The sequence below is a fragment of the Lissotriton vulgaris genome, chromosome 6, assembly GCF_964263255.1.
Source record: "Lissotriton vulgaris chromosome 6, aLisVul1.2, whole genome shotgun sequence".
Taxonomy (NCBI): Eukaryota; Metazoa; Chordata; class Amphibia; order Caudata; family Salamandridae; genus Lissotriton; species Lissotriton vulgaris.
In genome coordinates, this window is record NC_141694.1 from 287857046 (window position 1) to 287875230 (window position 18185).

The following is an 18185-nucleotide window of genomic DNA, read 5'->3' on the forward strand; positions in this document are numbered from 1 at the left end:
GTGTTCACAAACTGTAAGAATCTTTTTAGTCATAATGGGAATGTATCCCTTAAGGACTAGAACCCTCACTCACCCATGAGTGACATGCTTCATCATTTGGGTTCCTCCTTACCATTAGGTAAACCTGGTCCTACTGGGAGCTTCGACTTCTAGACTTTAATGAAGGAGCTCAGAGATGTTTTGTTTAGTATGTTGTTAAATCCCAAATGTGAGCTTGTTGAGTAGCAAGGGTGCAGCGCAAAGAAAAAGTGATGAACTAATGTATAAGGCTAAGTGTAATAAAACTGTTTAGATTGATGTACAAACACAATTCTATTCACGTGCTCAAGCTAACAGGATTAAAAAGCAAAGCAAACAAGTAGTATTGAATTAAAACTACTTATCTTACAAGGTCGACATGTTTCAGCCATATGATCAAAAGCTAGTATCGGTGGCTTTCTTCAGGACCTACATAAAAAAGGTGTATTATATGCTTCTGCTGATATATTGTGTACAAATAAAAAGTGATACAAAACCGGTATTCCTGCGGGGTAATGTCAGGCAATAGGGGAGATATCTGAAAAAAATGAGAGAAATGCTCATTTTTGTATAAAAGTGAAATTACGCGCCTAAGAGCGCATGGAGCGGTTGAAATGTTGGTGGCTCTAGGGGTATGCCGGGGTAGCAGCCCGCACACTCTGGCGGAGCCTGGTGTACAAAATATCCATGGTAGTGGGATCATATGTGCCAAAACAACTGTTCCCTAGACCGGAATGTGCCTGCCAGATATAAATCCTGCCACACTTTATATTGTAACTGATCCAACATATGCCTACAAATTCCCTCAGATGTGACTTGCAACGCTGGGTGCTGAAGCAAAGGCATTTTGGGGGAGTACATCATTGGTGTTTCGAGTTTAGAAGTTATCTTTCTCCAGGCCATTACGGTGCAGTCCACTGTAGATGGATCACGCTTCCAGCTCCCGCTAGGTGTGAATAAGTATGCCGAGGGTGGGACAGGGTTCATATACCCATCTTCTATTGCTATTGCTAAGTGGGGCATGGACGGACGGGGGTGGAACCCAAACACAGCGAAATGCGCCTGCGCACAATAATAGTTGTTTTCAAAATTAGGGACCTCAAATCCCCGTGAGAGTAAGGCAACATCATCGTGGCAAGGCTGAGTCTCGCTTGCCGTCCCCCCCAAATCAGGCAAATGACTTGTGTCGCTAATGTTTTAAAAAAGAACCGCCCTGGGTGATAAGTTCTATTAGCAAATAGGTAAAGAAATTTAGGCAGAAGGACCATTTTGACTAGTGATATGCGCCCAGCCATGGAAAGAGGCAACGTGAGCCATCTAGTAATTGTATCAGTCACCCTGTCCACTGTGGTGCCCTAGTTGCTCCACATCTGAAAGAAACAGGTTAGTGTTAGATTCCTTACCTTAGAATATCCCCGGGCGTCAGACTGGATCTGGAAAGTTTTGCGTAGCAGTACCCCTGCGCGTTAGTAGGCGACGTCTGCGGCTCCCCGTTCGGCATCGTTGGCGCTGGGATGACGTCGCCGGAGTACTTAGACGCCGCCCTCGCGCGCTGACGTCAGTTCTTCTTTTTTCCACGCCAGCAAGCGCAGATCCGGAAAAAGCAGTACTTCTTAGTCACTTTTTGACTAACTTTTTCGATCCTTTTTGGGTCCTTGTTCGAGTCGGTAGACTCTTGGTGCCGGTAGGGATGACCGGGATCAAGCCCTGTGCAGACTGTAACCGCCTGATGTCGGTTACCGACCCCCACCGTCGGTGCCTGTATTGCCTTGGGGCCAACCACGACGACCAGTCGTGCCCCGACTGCCGGGCTTTGACGTCGAAGGCTTGGCGGGAGCGGTCCATAAGCGCCTCGAGCTCCAGCAGTCGGCCCGCGCCGTTCACGGTCCAGGTCGAGGAGGAGGCCGAAGGACCGGTCGCGGGGCCACAGTCATCGCAGCTCGGCGAGTAAACACCATTCATCGGGCTCCAAGTCCTCAGGTAAGAGGCACAAGAAGTCGAAGAGACAACATCGCTTTTCCGACTCCCCCGACGCTCGCACGATGGTTCGGACGCCACCCGCCACGCGGCTCCACTGCCAACTCCATACCCGCTGCAAATCGTCCAAAGGGGCTACTCCCTCCCGTTCGAGGCGACCCCTCCAGCCATGCCACCGCAGTACCACCGCATGTCGGGGGATCACTAGCAACTTCTGCAAGAGGAAGTTACGGCCCTCTTGGCCAAGGGGACCATCGATTGCGTTCCTGGGCCAGAAGTAGGGTGTTGTTGTTACTCCCACTACTTTCTCGTTCCCAAGAAGGGCAAAGGGGGCCTACGCCCTATCTTGGACCTGCGGAACGTCAACGACTTCCTCCGGAAGGAGAAGTTCATGATGCTGACTTTGGCTCAGGTCTTAGCTGCCCTAGACCCAGAAGACTGGATGGTAGCGTTGGACTTGCAGGACGCATATTTTCACATCCCTGTCCTGCCGGCCCACCGGCGTTACCTGCGGTTCATGGTAGGCCGCGAGCTCTTTCAGTTTACTGTGCTCCCCTTCGTCCTTACCAGCGTCCCTCGGGTGTTCACGAAAGTTATAGCGGTGGTCGCAGCTCATCTGCGCCGATTAGGGGTATTAGTCTTCCCCTATCTTGACGACTGGTTGTTGAAGGCGGGCTCGCCCCAGACCATCATCAGCCTCCTCCACACTATGGCTGACCTCCTGCACCTGCTGGGGTTCTTCATCAATGTGCTGAAGTCACACCTGTGTCCCTCTCAGAAGCTCCTCTCCATCGGAGCGGTTCAGGATTCGGCGCAGTTTTGGGTCTATCCTCCCGAACAGCGGGTTCGGGATATTCAGGCTCTGATTCCGATCTTTTAGCCTTTATCCCGGGTCTCGGTCAGGTTGACGCTGCGTCTCCTGGGCTGATGGCCTCCTGCATCCTTCTGGTGCATCACATCAGATGGCAGATGCGGGCTCTGCAGTGGGACCTGAAGTTTCAGTGGGCCCAACGTCAGGGCAACCTGTCCGACCACGTCCTGATCTCGGAGGGCACTGCGAGACAGTTGCAGTGATAGCTCACGGACCGTGATTGGGTCAGTGGTAGATCCCTCTCCCTACCCCAACCAGAGCACGTATTAGTGACGGATGCGTCCCTCCTGGGCTGGGAGGGCCACATGGGAGAGGCGGAGATCAGAGGCCTCTGGTCTCTGGCGGAGTTCTGGCTCCATATCAACTTTCTGGAGCTGCGGGCGATCTGACTTGCACTGAAGGCATTCCTTCCCTCTGTCCGGGGAAGTGTAGTGTAGGTGTTCACAGACAACACCACCGCCATGTGGTACTGCAACAAACAGGGCGAGGTGGGGTAGTGGACCCTTTGCCAGGAGGCTCTGCGCCTCTGGCAGTGGCTGGGCGTCACTCTGGTGGTTCAACACCTGGCAGGTTCCCTGAACGCCAGGACGGACGAACTCCGCCGCCGGTGCATGATGGATCACGAATGGCGTGTGAACTCGGACGTGGCGCAAGGTCTCTTTCAGCAGTGGGGAGCGCTGGTTAGATCTATTCGCCACCGAAGAGAATGCGCAATGTCATCAGTTCTGCGCGTTGGGATTTCCAAGGCGGCTCTTGCTCGGAGACGTTTTTCGTCACGGGTGGAGCTGCGGTCTGTTGTATGCCTTTCTGCCGAGTGCTGAAGAAGATCAGGCGCGACCGGGCCCAAGTCATCCTTGTGGCTCCGGACTGGGTACAAAGATACTGGTATCCCGAGCTACTCAGCATGTCAGTCGATCCCCCGATTCGTCTGCCTCTTCAGGAGGACCTTCTGGAGCAGCAGCAGGGGATGGTCCTCCACCCAAACCTGTCCAGTCTCCACCTACATTCGTGGAGATTGAGCGGCGACAGTTGAGGCCATTTGACTTGCCTCCTGAAGTCTGTGATGTGATTCTGGCAGCCAGGCGTCCCTCCACAAAATCGGTATACGCCTGCAGGTGGAACATATTTGTTACATGGTGCACAGCAAAGGCTGTGGATCCCCTTCCTGCCCCCCTTTGAGAGGTTCTCCTCTTTCCTCCTTCTCTTGCCCAGCAGGGCTCTGCTCTGGGCACTATCAACGGCTGCCTCTCTGCCATCTCAGCCTTCCTAAGGCTTCCTGATCAGCCTTCTCTTTTCAAGTCCCCTGTTATAAATAGATTCTTGAAGGGCATCACTCACATGTTTCCTCCTGTTCCTTTCGTGAAGCCTCAGTGGGACTTGAACCTTGTTCTGACTTTTTTGATGTGCGCTCCTTTCGAGCCACTTTCCAATTGCCCTCTTTGTCTTCTAACTCTTCAGACTGCATTCCTGGTTGCCATCACATCTGCTAGGAGAGTGAGTGAGCTCCAGGCTCTACCTCCTTTCCTCTCTGTCCATCCGGACAAAGTTGTCTTGAGAACGCGTCCCTCTTTCCTGCCCAAAGTAGTCACAGCCTTCCACATCGGGCAGTCCATCACCTTGTCCACCTTCTTTCCGCCTCCGCAACCCTTGAAAGAGAAAGAGAGGCTCCACCGTCAGGACCCAAAACGTGCGCTCTCATTCTATCTGGACCGCACACGCCAGTTCCCGGTAGACGACCAGCTCTTTGTTGGTTACGTGGGCACTAAGAAGGGACGGGCGGTGCACAAACGAACCATTTCTCGATGGGTCGTTTTGTGCATCAAGGCTTGTTCTTCACTGGCTAAAAAGGAGCCTGCTGCGAGGCTGCGTGCCTATTCCATTCGGCCACGGCGGCTACTACTGCCCTGGGTCGTGGAGTCCCCTTGCAGGACATCTGTCAGGCAACTACATGGGCCTCGCTGCACACGTTTGCTAGACACTACTGCCTGGACAGCCAAGTCCAGAGAGATGGCTTTTTCGGCTGTTCTGTCCTCCAGGACTTGCTGGTGTGATTATTGGTTCGCAGACCCACCACCGGGGTTGGTATTGCTGGGGTATCTATTCTAAGGTAAGGAATCTAACACTGACCTGTTTCCTTCAGATGCACAAGTTACTTACCTTTGGTAATGATATATCTGTAAGAAAGAGTAGTTAGTGTTAGATTCCTTACCGCCCCACCCATCCTCCCCGTTCTGCGAAACGATATCTAGGGTTAAGGTACATCCCTTTGATGGCCCTAGTTTTATGGCACCAGTGTCGGTTTTTATCACAGCTCTGCGTTCCTGGCACGGAAAAGCTGTGTATAAGAACTGACGTCAGCGCGCAAGGGTGGCGTCTAAGTACTCCGGCGATGTCAACCCGGCGCCAATGACGCCGACGACGGACGCGAAGCCACAGACGACTCCTACCGATGCGCAAGGGTACTGCTACGCAAAATTTTTCCGGATCCAGTCTGACGCCTGGGGATATTCTAAGGTAAGGAATCTAAAACTAACTACGGTTTCTTACAGATATATCGTTACTGAAGGTAAGTAACTTGTGCAACAGCTCCCCTTTAACTCTTGTGACGTTTATTCCCAAGTATTTAACGCCATCACTCTTCCAGACTAATGAGTAATCTAGCTGATACGGTTCAGTCGAGTCTTTTAAGGGAAATATCACTGATTTGGCCCAGTTGATCTGTATGCCAGAAATAGCCCCGAATTTGGTTATTTCCCTAAGCACTGGATTTAGATTGTCCCAGGGGTTTTTAATATACAAAGTTATATAATTGGCATGGAGTGATATAATAGGTTGTCTAGAAGGGTAGACCAGCGCTCTCTCTTTATGATGCTGTCTTATTTTTGCAGCTAGGGGTTCTATTGCCAGCGCGAACAGGATGGGGGACAAGGGGCAGCCCTGCCTCGTGATCCTGGTAATAGTGAAACTGTTGGATCTAGCCCCATTTAGTAACACAGTAGCTATCGGCTGCTTGTACAGAAGTTCCACCCAGCCCAAGAAGGCGGGGGAAACACCTATATATTTCAGGAGTACCAATTAGATAGTCCCACTCAACCGAATCAAATGCCTTGGTGGCATCGAGGAGAACCGCCACAGCCGAGCTATTAGGATCTATATCTTGGAGCACAGCCAGCAATGTGCGAAGGTTTTGTGATGTAGCTCGATTGGGGATGAACCCCGACTGATCCGGCAGGACCAGTCTTTCCATTAAAAGATTTAGATGGTTAGAGAGGACTTTTGCCAATATTTTCATGTCGCAATTAATTAAGGATATGGGGTGATAGGACTCGCAGCACTGTGGGGGTTTATCCGGTTTAAAGAGGGTGACTATCTGGGCCTCTCGCATGGTCCTCAGAAGAATATCCTCTTCCCTCATAAAAAAACACCTTCAAAATAGCTGCCAGTTGTTCCACATAAGTCTTATAAAATTTAATGGGGAGACCATCAGATCCCGGCGCACGCCCCGATTGCATTTGCATAACGGCCTCTGTAATTTCATCAAGCTCAATATCTAAACTCAGGAATTTCCGCTGAGTTTTTCCAGGCTAGGCCAGAGCTGTATCTTCAAAGTATTGATGAAGTTCAAGTGGCTGCCCCCTATGGGTAGTGTACAAGTTTTTGTAGAATTCCTCAAGTACTTGCAGTTGTTCTGGAAGATTTCTATATATTACCCCGTTCTAGTCCTGCACCTCCGCTATGTAATTAGAGAACTTAGAAGGTCTGATCTGAGTCGCCAGGACCCTCCCCGGGCGATCACCCTCTCCGTATACCCTCGCCACATGATACTTCCGCCAAAACTAAAATTCACTGTCAGCTGCGTCTGCATAGTCCAACAGTTTAACCTTCAAGGCCGCACCAGTGTCTCCCACCTTCCCTCTGCATCCTAGGGCACTCTTCAGCCCCTTGATGTCCTTCTCCAGTTGGTTAAGCTCCTCCCTGATAGCTTTTAATACTCCACCCCCCTTAGCAATGCACCACCCTCTTACCGTGACTTTGAACGCCTCCCAAGGCCATGGTGAGGCTCAGAACCGAATCAACATTTTGTGTAAAAAAATCACAGATTTCCTGTTCAAGTTCCATCTGGAAAACCGTGTCTAGTAAGCGAGCCGGATTTAGTCGCCAACGGGCATATGGTGCCTGCTCTATTGGAGGGCGCATTACCAGTTTGACCGGTGAGTGGTCAGAATATGTTCGTCCCAGATGTATGGCCGTGTCTACCCAATGTGCCATTCCCATTGAAACCAATATGTAATCCAGTCTGGCCCACGTGGAGTGAACAGCAGAATAATGTGTTCCCTCTGTTTGTGCCGGATGCCTATAGCACCATCTGTCTCGGAGATAGTTAGAGGCAATCAAATCTGCAAAAAATTGTGCGTTGCTGTTTAGTGTTGTATTGTGGCATGAGCTCTATCCATCCGCAGGTTTATTGTCGTGTTAAAACCCCCTCCCCATACCACATATGTGGAACCAATTGCCTGTATCTTACCCCAGAGTACGGACAGGACATGCGGCTCGTCCACATTGGGGCCGTAGTATTTTGCTATTGTGACATCGTGTGATGCTAATCGACCCCATAGTAAGCAAAACCTGCCTTGTGAGTCTGCCTCTGTCCCTCCCATTAGAAAGGCTGTAGAGCACCTAACTAGAATAGCCACCCGTCTGGAATACGAGGAATAAGATGAAAAGCAGCGTAATGCGTCCCAACGACCTCAAAAAGGGGCGTTGCTGCAGGATCAAGACGTGTCTCCTGTAACAAGGCAATGTCTATGTGATGCCTCTCTAGATAACTGATAACCTGTCTTTTCTTCTGTGTATTATTCAACCCTCTGACATTTCGAGATACAAATGATATGCTATTAGGCTTAGCCGTGATATTGCTGTTTGGGACACTAGTAGTAGTGCTGTAGTGTGTGATGAAACAAGTGACATTACCACTGACAGACGAAGGCAAAGTCCCCCCACCCCGACAACCCCAACCTGCCGGGCATTAGTTCCTCCCTCTTCTAGTTCGAATGAAATATACCCCAACCTCCCCAATATAACGAACCAAAAACAAAAGAATAACTGGGGATCTCCGTCCTAGGGCATTCACTAGGGCCCGCTACCTGCCATCTCCCCTCCATGTTAGCATCCACTTGCTATTGGGCCCTAACGAACCCGTAGCGCCTGTGGGAGGACGTTGAGTGGCTGGGCGGGTACTTTACGAGTCTCTTCGGTCCAGTCTTAGATTGTCAGGTAGTGTGTCCAGTTACACAGCCATTAAAAGTCGCGGTCTCATCGGTCAGGCTTACCTCATAGAGGCTGGCATAAAGTCTCCGTTGGAGTCGTCCGGCGATGTCGTCTAAGGTAATCCTCGGCTTGTTGTGGGTTCTGAAAAAAGTGTTGCTTGCCAAGATGCGTAATGCGGCGGGGTAAAGCATTGCATATGTTATGGAAGAGGTGTGGCGCAGCGACCAGGGCGACTGACGCTGGAACCTGGGGCTCATGGTTCGATCCCTAGCACCGGCGGCAGGTCAGCCCAGCACCATGTGACTCTGGGCAATAGCTCGCTTAATCTTTCCGAGGACCCAGCGCCTGGACACCACTTCGGAGGTAGCTGTGCGTTTTACAAATACTGGTATTTATAATTATACGTTATGCCTTGTGCCTGGAGCTTCTTCTTCACTGCTGCATATTTGCGTCTCGTATCCTGCACATTCTGTGTAAAGTCTGAATAGAAAGCAAGTGTGGCATTCTCGTATTGGGCTTGCTTTTTCTCTCTGGCCAGGTGGAGGACGACGACGTCATGGTAGTTTAGGGATCGTACTATCACTGGACGTGGACTTGGGTGTTTTCCGAGTCTCAAAGGGTATCTTCTTCTGCTTAGTGTCCGCCCTGCCCATAGTGGTGACATGATGCCCACTGGGCAGACGTTTGTGTGGGTGTAATATGTCCACTCACAGTGTGGAGGCCCCAGGTATGTGTTGATGCCCAAAGATGGCCGCCGCCTTATCCACTCACAACGTGTTGTCGGGGTGAGTGTGCTATATAGGCCTGGGCTTGACGTGTTGAGCCTTGAAGAAGCCAGCCCAAGCGTCCCACATGCAGGGCAAGCTGTGTTTTCTTGCGCGCTGCTGTAATTTTCTGATCAATGGGAGCGTCCCCGTCAGTAGCTAATAAAATGGCGCCCTCCACTCTGTAATCCGCAAGTCTCTACAGGCCCGTTGAGTAATCCCTCACCACCACCTGTATTAAGTGCAGCTGTGCCCACTCAGTCACTCTGGGGACCAGTAATCATGCCGCAAGCACTTCACTTTTGTTTTGTAGCTGGACCCGCACTGATATATCCCAAGTCTGTAGCAGTCGCTCCCCCTCTTGCACACTGCTCAGGCCGCCAGTTCAAACGCGCCACCCCGGGGAGCCGCCCACGTCTTCACAATACCCGCAGCAGCTCCTTCACAATGCAAGCAGTGGGTCGGCCACTCACTCTATCATACGCGCCTCACCGCAAGAATGCCAGAGTCTGTGCCTCTCGGGCTGCCAAAGACCGTCCACAACCTTCCGCTCCGCAGCAGCTCCTACGCTCCGTTCCGACCTGTGCACATGCCCTCAGCCGCGGCCTCTCCCATACGCCACTGCCCCGCTCCGCTCCTTTCACTGTGCGCAAGCACAGCACCGGGCTCAGTGATATCAAGCTCCCTGTTGAGCCTCGCCGACCTCCGCAGCAGGACGTTCTTCACCCACACGCTCCACAGCTATTCCACCACCGATTATGCTACATTTGAGGTTCAAGGGACACCTCAGGATGGGACTGCAGTATTTTAACCCACCGACAGGCGAGAGCCTCACTGGTGTGCGGCCATCTTGGTCGCACGCCACCTAGCGCCCCTCCGACTGTCATGTGTTAACCACCCATATATTAATGAAAGGACTAGTTTGGAACAAAAATCATGAGTTGATTGAATGGTTGTTCCTCTAGATCTGGTTCATCATACTGTTGGTTGAGACTGTTTAGTGTTTTACACACTGTACATATTTTTTGGACCTTGTTTTTGTGTCTCTTATTTTCGCTTACACCATGCCATCAAATGTAGCACCATATCATTGTCTAGAATTGTCACTCAATGAATATGGATAATTGTATATTAATAAATATATAATTAAAAGTTAATATTTTGTATACATTCTTGAGTGCAGGATTTACTGTACTTTGCTCCTCTGACAAGTTAAGATTTTGCTAATTTACTGCCTTTAGAACATCTCTTGAATATTGCTGGCTTGTATACCCTAGTTCCATTGAATTGTAGGGTTTTTCCCATTTTTTGTTTCGGTCTTTCCACATTGGGCAGTCAATCACTCTGCCTGCGCTCTGCCCGCACCTTGTCCATCTAATGACGAAGATAAACTCCATCGCCTAGACCCAAAAAGAGCGCTGAGCTTCAACATTGATAGTACCAAGGATCATCAAGTGGATGCATAGCTGTATGTGGGTTCTGGACAAAAAGGGGAAAACCTCTGCACAAACATCTCATTATGGGCTGTCATTTTATATAAAGATCAGCTAGCCAAGAAACATACTCTGAAATGCTTGCAGGCTCATTTCACCAGAGGGAAGTCTTCTACTACTACACTGGCGCCCTGAGTGCCTGTTATGGATATTTGCCGTGACTTAGGAGTTAGTTCACGCATTCACAGAGCACTTACCACCTTTATAGCCAGGTCTGTTGGGATTGGCCCTTTGCCCATTTGGTCCAGCAAAATGTTCTGGTCTCTGCATCCGATAGTGTGAACAGATATCAGAAAGAAACTGACATCGATTCGCAGAGGTGGCCTTATTATAGTGGCCCAACATAATTTCCGGCTAAAATGGACCCGATGTGGATCCTTTCGATGCCTCTTATCTGCGTGCTAGGGAATTACTGAGAAAAACTCCGGAACCAGTCTGGTGCCTGTAGTCATTCACCTGGGGGTAATCTGCAGCTAGATAGAGTATTCACTAAAAAGAGCGTTATCAAAGGTAAGTGACTTGTTTTTCTGTTCTTTCACCAGGCTACCCCCCCACCCCCCGTAGCACCCTTTTCCCCTCCCATTTTCCCCTTTTCTAATGTAGTCCAATTTACGTGGAAATGTTCTTCAAGTAGATCAACATTTCTGTAATCCTGTTAATCCAAATAGTGCTAAAAGGGGGCCCATTGGTTGCCAGTGATGGACGAAAAAGTTAAGAAAAGGGAGAAAGCACGGATGAAGAAGAACATGCAAGAGTGAGATAAAGAGACCGGACATGTGGGGTAGTGAAAGAAAGAACTATGCGATGGAGTCGAGACTCGGCAGTATTCTGAAATCGTTGTATTCAGCAGTTAATCCTTGCGCACAAATCCTTATTGTATTATTCATATTTTCAAATTAACTTCAAATCAACTTTTTGCCCACCTAAGTCACACTTATATGGGCAAAATATTTTGTACCTCAAGTCCACTGTCGTTATATCGTGTTTGCTTTAATACGTTTAGAGTCCATCGATCTTATCCTAACTTGACTTCTCATATTTGTGCGTGTGATCATTTGATTTGGCAACCAGTGACTGTGTGTTCGGGTTTGCAAGTTTGAGGTTTATTGAAAAAAGTAACATCCGCGGTGTCTGCTTGATTTTCAGCGAAAGCCTGGTGTCCTCCGATGATCTGTTGGAGTGGCTGCGGCCCTTCTGCGGAGACGACTCCCTGCCTGTCAAACCTCGCATTGACATACTGCAAATAATGGAACACGCTTTTCATCTCTCTGACGAGGACATCAAACTGCTTGTGTTTTTCCGAACCGAAGCTGTCCTGAAGGCATGTTGGCCGGAGAAGAAGGTAGGGTTTTTTTATTTTTAAGATACAAGTAAATTATCATAGTAAAAGTATTTTTTTACTTTTGTGTTATTTCCCTGTTGCAAACCCTCCTGCAGTAGCAGTGTGATAATCAGTCAATTCTGTTGCATTGCGGTTGTCACACTGTGCGACGTCTTTGCAGGCACTCATTTTGTCCGAATGCCTTAGTCGGACACTGGTATTGTTGCAGCTAAGGGGCGCAAATCCTACAGAATCACAAAATGGCCCCCTTCTGCTCTGGACTATGGGGCTTATTCAGAAAAGAATTCCCGAGTACATTAAGTAGTGGCATGCTTTACATACTTTTACATGCTTTTGTGACCTGGGAATACAATTTAAATATTCTGGGATTATTCTTGCATAGTACATATAGATGGAACTGTGACTTTTGCACTTTTACTAATGTGGACTTGGAGGTCTCAGGGCTGATTCACATAGGTTTGTAGCAGTAGAAAAAAAAGTTTGAAAAAAGTACTCCTGTAGTACTACTTTATGTACTTATAAATACTTTAGTAAATCGGCCTCTATGTTTAGAAAAGTGTGGTTTTCGGCAGACTTTCAGGAATTCTTCTTACTTAATGAATGTTTCTGAATGCTAAAGCACCTTTCCGTTGAGTGTACAAGGGCTTTTATATCCGCATTTGCTGCTGGGACCAGACATCAGTACCTGCCTTTGCCGAGTTGTTCTTCACGGGACCCGTCAGCGCCCTGCACAGCGAGTCCTCCCGCCGCCGCTATTTTCATCCTAGCGGCCGCCGAGCAGAGGACTCGCTATCCCTACACCACCTGCGACGGCGCACTCTGACGCCGTCACTAGAGCGCCCGGAGGCGCATTAAAAGACCTCTTACCCCCGCGTCGCGGGAGCGCCCGATGCTAAGCCCGGGAAAAGGGCGGCCCGTCTGTGGCCGTCCGTGGCTGGGCTGGGCCAGCCCCCTTCGACCTACAATCCCACTCGCTTCACTTTGCGGCTCACACAGAAGTAACTATTATTTATTTGATTTTTCTCGATGCAATCACTGTAGTAACATGTACCTTCTTAGTGTAAGGTTTTAGTCATATTTTGCTTAGTGTATTATTCTTTTACATAAACCTAGATCAACTACTAAAAAACATGGGGAAAAATACTCCCACCCATACCACTGGAAAAACTAAAGCTACTGTCAACCCCCCCTTACCCACACTTACAGCAATAGACCGAATGCTGCAGCAGACAATTGGGGTGGTCGCCTCTGCTATTGAAAGCACAGAAAGACGTCTCTCTTTGCCACCTGGCTTCCTTCCCCCTTTACCTAACCCAAACATGTCTATGTTAACCACCAACTCCCAGGAATCCTTGCTAGCCCCCTCATTTGTTGCTCTACCCAGAAGAAATAGCATAACACCAATAAATGATAGGTCTCTCAGGGATTCAACAGATGTAAATGACCTACTGCCCTCAACTACACGGCTATCTGTAACTCCCTCTTTATGTCACAGTAATCAGAATAATGATTCTACTCATCTAAACGAGGAGAATTTAGAAAACGAGGGACACGATACCCTAGGGAGTTCAACCTCCATCTTAAATATCAGTGACAGCCCCTGTGTAAGAACTACAGGACAGAAGGCCAGATCTAAGCAAAAACACTCTGCTAGAGCAAGGCAACATAATACAACTAATAAAACTAATAAAAAGAACACTAAATTTAAAGAGAGTAAAGCCCCTGGAAATCTAAATGGGAGTAGTGTAAGTGAGGAGAATGGCCAGCCAATGACTGTCCCCCATTCAGTCGTTAATAGGGACTTAACTGATGATTCATTTTGGCAAAGAATGGAAACTCTTTTAATGACTTTTCTGGAACCGATTACGCAAAAGGTCAAATATATAGAATTGAGTCTAACCAATATTGAGGGTAAGTTTGATAAACAGCTGTCTCCAAGTAAGACTAAGCCCCTACCTCACCCTAGTGCTACTTGTTCTAAAACTGGCACTCCAGCTTCTGCAAAAGTGCCAGTCCCACCCAAAGTGGTAGCTCCAGTCAAAACACCAGCCCCATCCAAAGTGCTAGCTAAATCTAAACATATCAATCCAAAACTTACTGATCAACTTGATCACAGTACCTCAAGAGGAGATAATATTTCCCACGACAAGGGGCCCGTTGACTCACCCTCTGTAGCCCCGAATGCATCTTCGCTCATACTACCTCATAAACATAGAACATCAGAAGATCAATTTGAGGAAGGAGTAACGCCGAACCTCTTTAATTTAAATCTCCCACCAGAAGCAACACCGTATACTGTGGTCTTGGCAAATGTACCTCCACTTCCACCTAATACAGATAAAAATTGGGCAACTTTGAGAAATAAATCCCTTTACTTTTTGTCATCTAGGGTAGGACTTAAAAACCATCTTTTCTCAGAGTTTAAAATGGTTAGACGAGCAAGATGGATAGGCACTTCAACTAAAACACGGAGGGGTGATTGTGTGGTCTTATCATTTCGATCCCCTCAATTGGTTAACACTGTGATGGAGAGAACGGCCACAGTGATTTACGACCCACATCTTGTTAACATTCTTCCCCTTGGCTACTTTTACCCTCCTCCTCGACTTAATAGACGCATTGCTCCAGTCCGTTACCCAACTAGGAACTCGGAAGAGCCATGGGCTAGAAGCTATGGAATTCCTGCATTCAATTATTTTGACACTCTTAGTGGTCTGGAAAACATTGGCTGACTGAGGTTAACTACTATTAACCCACTGTCCAGGGTACAGACAAAGATTCTTACTCCCTTTACATGTTAGCCCTATCCTATCCCTCTGTCCCCAGTAGCCCTGTCTACCCCTTCGAAAGATCTACCGGTTCTCAAAATTTCATCATGGAACATAGCCAGTATTAGCTCTAAAATTGATCATCCTATCTGGAGGGACTTTGTTGAATTGCAAGACCTGCTTTGTTTTCAAGAAACATGGACTCTTGAACCAGTGCACCTGAACGGCTATAGAACATTTTGTACTGCAGCTGTAGCCGTTCCCCATGGGAGACCTAAGGGTGGTCTAAGTATTTACTTATCAAACAAACTAAAGTGTGAGAAAACTATCGAACCTGTTAAAGACATCTACTTTCAAATTCTGGTTCTTGATCTGGGTTGTGATATTCCGATTGTTGTTGTTAATATATATAATAATATTCCTGTTGACGATGTTACGAGTGTCCTGAGGAAATTGACTAAGGTTTTACTTAAGCAAGAAAACATTTTTAAACAGAAATTGATGGTAATCATGTTAGGAGATTTTAACTGTAATTTGTGCGAATTAACTAAGGATAACAGGTGTGGCCTAGCACGGGATGAAGGCGAGGGACATTTTCATTTTAAGCATAATTTTCTAGGGGATCAATTTAATTTCTTGTTAGCCAATTTTGATCTAGGGTTCGTTAATGAAATGTGCATTTCCGCTCCGATAGTAGTTCCAACATTTAATGGTAGAGGTTGTTCCACAACTATAGACTTTATCACTATTTCTAATAACTGCAGGAACAGAATCCACCCCTTTAACGTTCCTGATATAGCGTTGAGTGACCACTTTCCATTATGCCTGTCTATTTTGCTACCTACTGCCTCAATATTAACCAGCAATAGAGAATGCAATAGCCTAGATGTTGATTTGACAATTGGCAAAACCAACGGGTATACTTTAAAGTGGGCCATGATAAATGAGGCAGAGATAATTAAAACAGTGATTGAAAAATGTTCCCTAGAAATAAATAAGTGTTTAGAGATAGGTTTATCACCTGAAACTTGCCTTGCATCCTTTCTTGTAATATCGAATGAAATTAAAAACTCCCTTACTAGGCAATTTAAGAATAGGAAGAAGGAGGGAGGATGGTTTGATTCTAGATGCACCAAGGCCTATGCAACTTTAAAAAAGCCCTGCATAATAAACCTAGATCAACCGAGGAAATTCGCAGACTTAGGAAAGATTACAAAGAGGCAATTAAAGATAGGAAAAATACTCTGAGGTCTGAAGCCTGGGAAGATCTTCATACAGCCTCCACAACAAATGACAGTGTGAGTTTTTGGAAAATTGTGAGAACTCCCTTTCTTAGTGAAGAGACTGGCCCGAAAATAGATATTGCTATATGCAACTCAGACTGGGTCAGACACTTCTCAAGAGGCTATGAAGGAGAAGAATATGAAGAAGGTCAAGTGGGGTCTTTAACCTCCCTTGACGACTATCCCTTCAATAGTAATTTGCATTTTACTCTGGAGGAGGTGGAAAAGGCCCTGAGTAGAAGTAAGGGCGCAAAGGCGCCTGGGCCAGACGGGGTTCCTATAGACCATTTTAAGAGTATTCCATCTCTGTGGGCGCCCCTTCTGGTTCAGGTGCTTAACGCTAGTTGCGTTGCTGAATTCCTGCCCACATGGGTGGAATCTGTAATTGTCCCGATTTACAAAAAAGAAAATAGACAGGATCCCGCCTGTTATAGGCCTATTTCCCTACTGGACTTCTTTACTAAAATTGCGGGCAGAATTATTTTAGATCAACTTTTGGAATGGGCTGAGGAAAACTCTGTCCTGTCTGATCTTCAGTATGGCTTCCGGCCCGGTCTGGGGACAGTAGAGCAGGGTTTGAATTTGCTCATGTTGGTCGGGAAATACACGAGGGCAAAACAGGGCAACTTGTTTCTGGACTTCCTGGATCTCTCGGCCGCTTTAGATTGTGTGGTACATTCTAAACTGTGGTCTATACTGGAACATCTTGGGGTTGAATCTAACATTATTTATTATCTTAAACGTTTTTATAGTAACGCGTCGGCCCGCGTACGTTTTGGCCTAAACGGAGAGCACACAGACACAATACCAATCAAGAGTGGGGTCAGGCAGGGTTGTGTCCTGGCCCCCTTCCTTTTTAACCTGTACATAAACGGACTGGAAGGTGTCTTGTGCAAAGATAGTTCGGACCCTCCCTTTGTAGGCGGCCGCCCAATGCCAGCACTTTTGTACGCTGACGACGCTGTACTCATGTCACGTACTCAGGTGGGCTTACAGCGCGTGGTCGACAGTTTCTGCCGCTTTATGAAAGAGTTGGGCCTGAAAGTCAATACTTCAAAGGCTTTCACTATGTATTGTGGCAGGCAAAATAAATCCAAGAGACCATCTTCATGGCGGGGCAAAAATTGGAATTTGCTAAACACTTTTCCTATCTTGGGATACTTATTGCCCAAAATGAGATGTGGTCTCAAGCTATCTCTGTTAAAAAGCTTGAGCTTTTAAGATCAACTGCAGCTCTCAAAATCTTTTCTAGTAAGCTAGGAACTAGACCCCCTGTGGAATTAACAAAAATTTATAAAGCCAAATGTGTAGCCGGCGCTACCTATGGCAGTGGGGTCTGGGGCTTTGCTAACCCCGGGCCCATACATGTTCCTGAAAATTCTTTTTTAAAATATATATTGGTACTTCCCAAAAGCTCATCCAATTTTAACTGTCATTCAGAACTTGGCCTTTGTCACATTACTGATCTTATTAAAATAGAGCCAGTTTTGCTATGGCATAGACTCTGGACCCAAGAAGCGACATATTTAAACAGAGATGTCCTGACAGATATTTTGAAATTGGAGGGTGCCACAAAAAACCCATGGGTGAAGTATGTTTTTAATTTCTTAAAGGATATTGGGAGAGAAAAATACTTATTGAATCCCACAGACATTTCAGCAATTTCACGAAAAGATCTAAAGAAAGAGTGTTTAGCCCTTTTGGATTCCAATAGGACTGCTGTGGAGGTCCTTAAACCTTCTATTCAGCAGCATCAATTGGTTTTAGCAACTTTTAAGATTCAGCCCTAATTAATTTTTGTAACAAACAATTATGAACGTTTTCTGCTTACACGTTTCAGATTTAATATTTTCAACATATTGGTTAGTTTTCATACAATTAATAACTGGACGCACGATTTACCTTTCTGCCCTTGCGATAACATTTCTCCCCAGAGCACCATTCACGTATTTCATTTTTGTAAATTATATGATGAAATGAGGAAAACTGTTTTATTGCCTTTATTAAGAGAACTAGGACTCCGTCATTGTCGTGTGGCGATGATCAGTATTCAAGCCCTAGACAATTATGTATCTGTAGCAACAACAACTTTGTTTTAAAAAAATTTAATGATTATTAGGAAATGTAGGGACACTTAACTTGCACATAAATGTAATTGTTTTTGCCCTTTGTAATCGTTTTTATGAATATAATGAACTTTTGAATTTTTATATAAACATCTATTTATGATATTTTATCTGTACTTTTATGATTGCACCGAAACAATCGAATAAAGATATTTTGAATTGAATTGAGTGTACAAGGACATGTTGCTAAAGTCTGTTGCATCCCTGAGCAGTAGGCTTCAACCCGTGTAAACACCTGTGACTTAGGGAAGCAATCGTGTAATTCATTAGTGGCC

The 18185-nt window shown here is 46.9% G+C and overlaps 1 protein-coding gene across 1 annotated transcript in view; it reads left to right on the plus strand.

Annotated features, from left to right (window-relative positions):
* LOC147707147 (NBAS subunit of NRZ tethering complex-like) overlaps positions 1 to 18185 on the plus strand; it is a 782701-nt gene that overhangs the window by 352620 nt on the left and 411896 nt on the right. The window contains exon 6 of the mRNA XM_086925629.1: positions 11538 to 11733. Coding sequence (XP_086781755.1) covers positions 11538 to 11733 — 196 coding nt within the window. The remainder of the gene's footprint in view (positions 1 to 11537; positions 11734 to 18185) is intronic.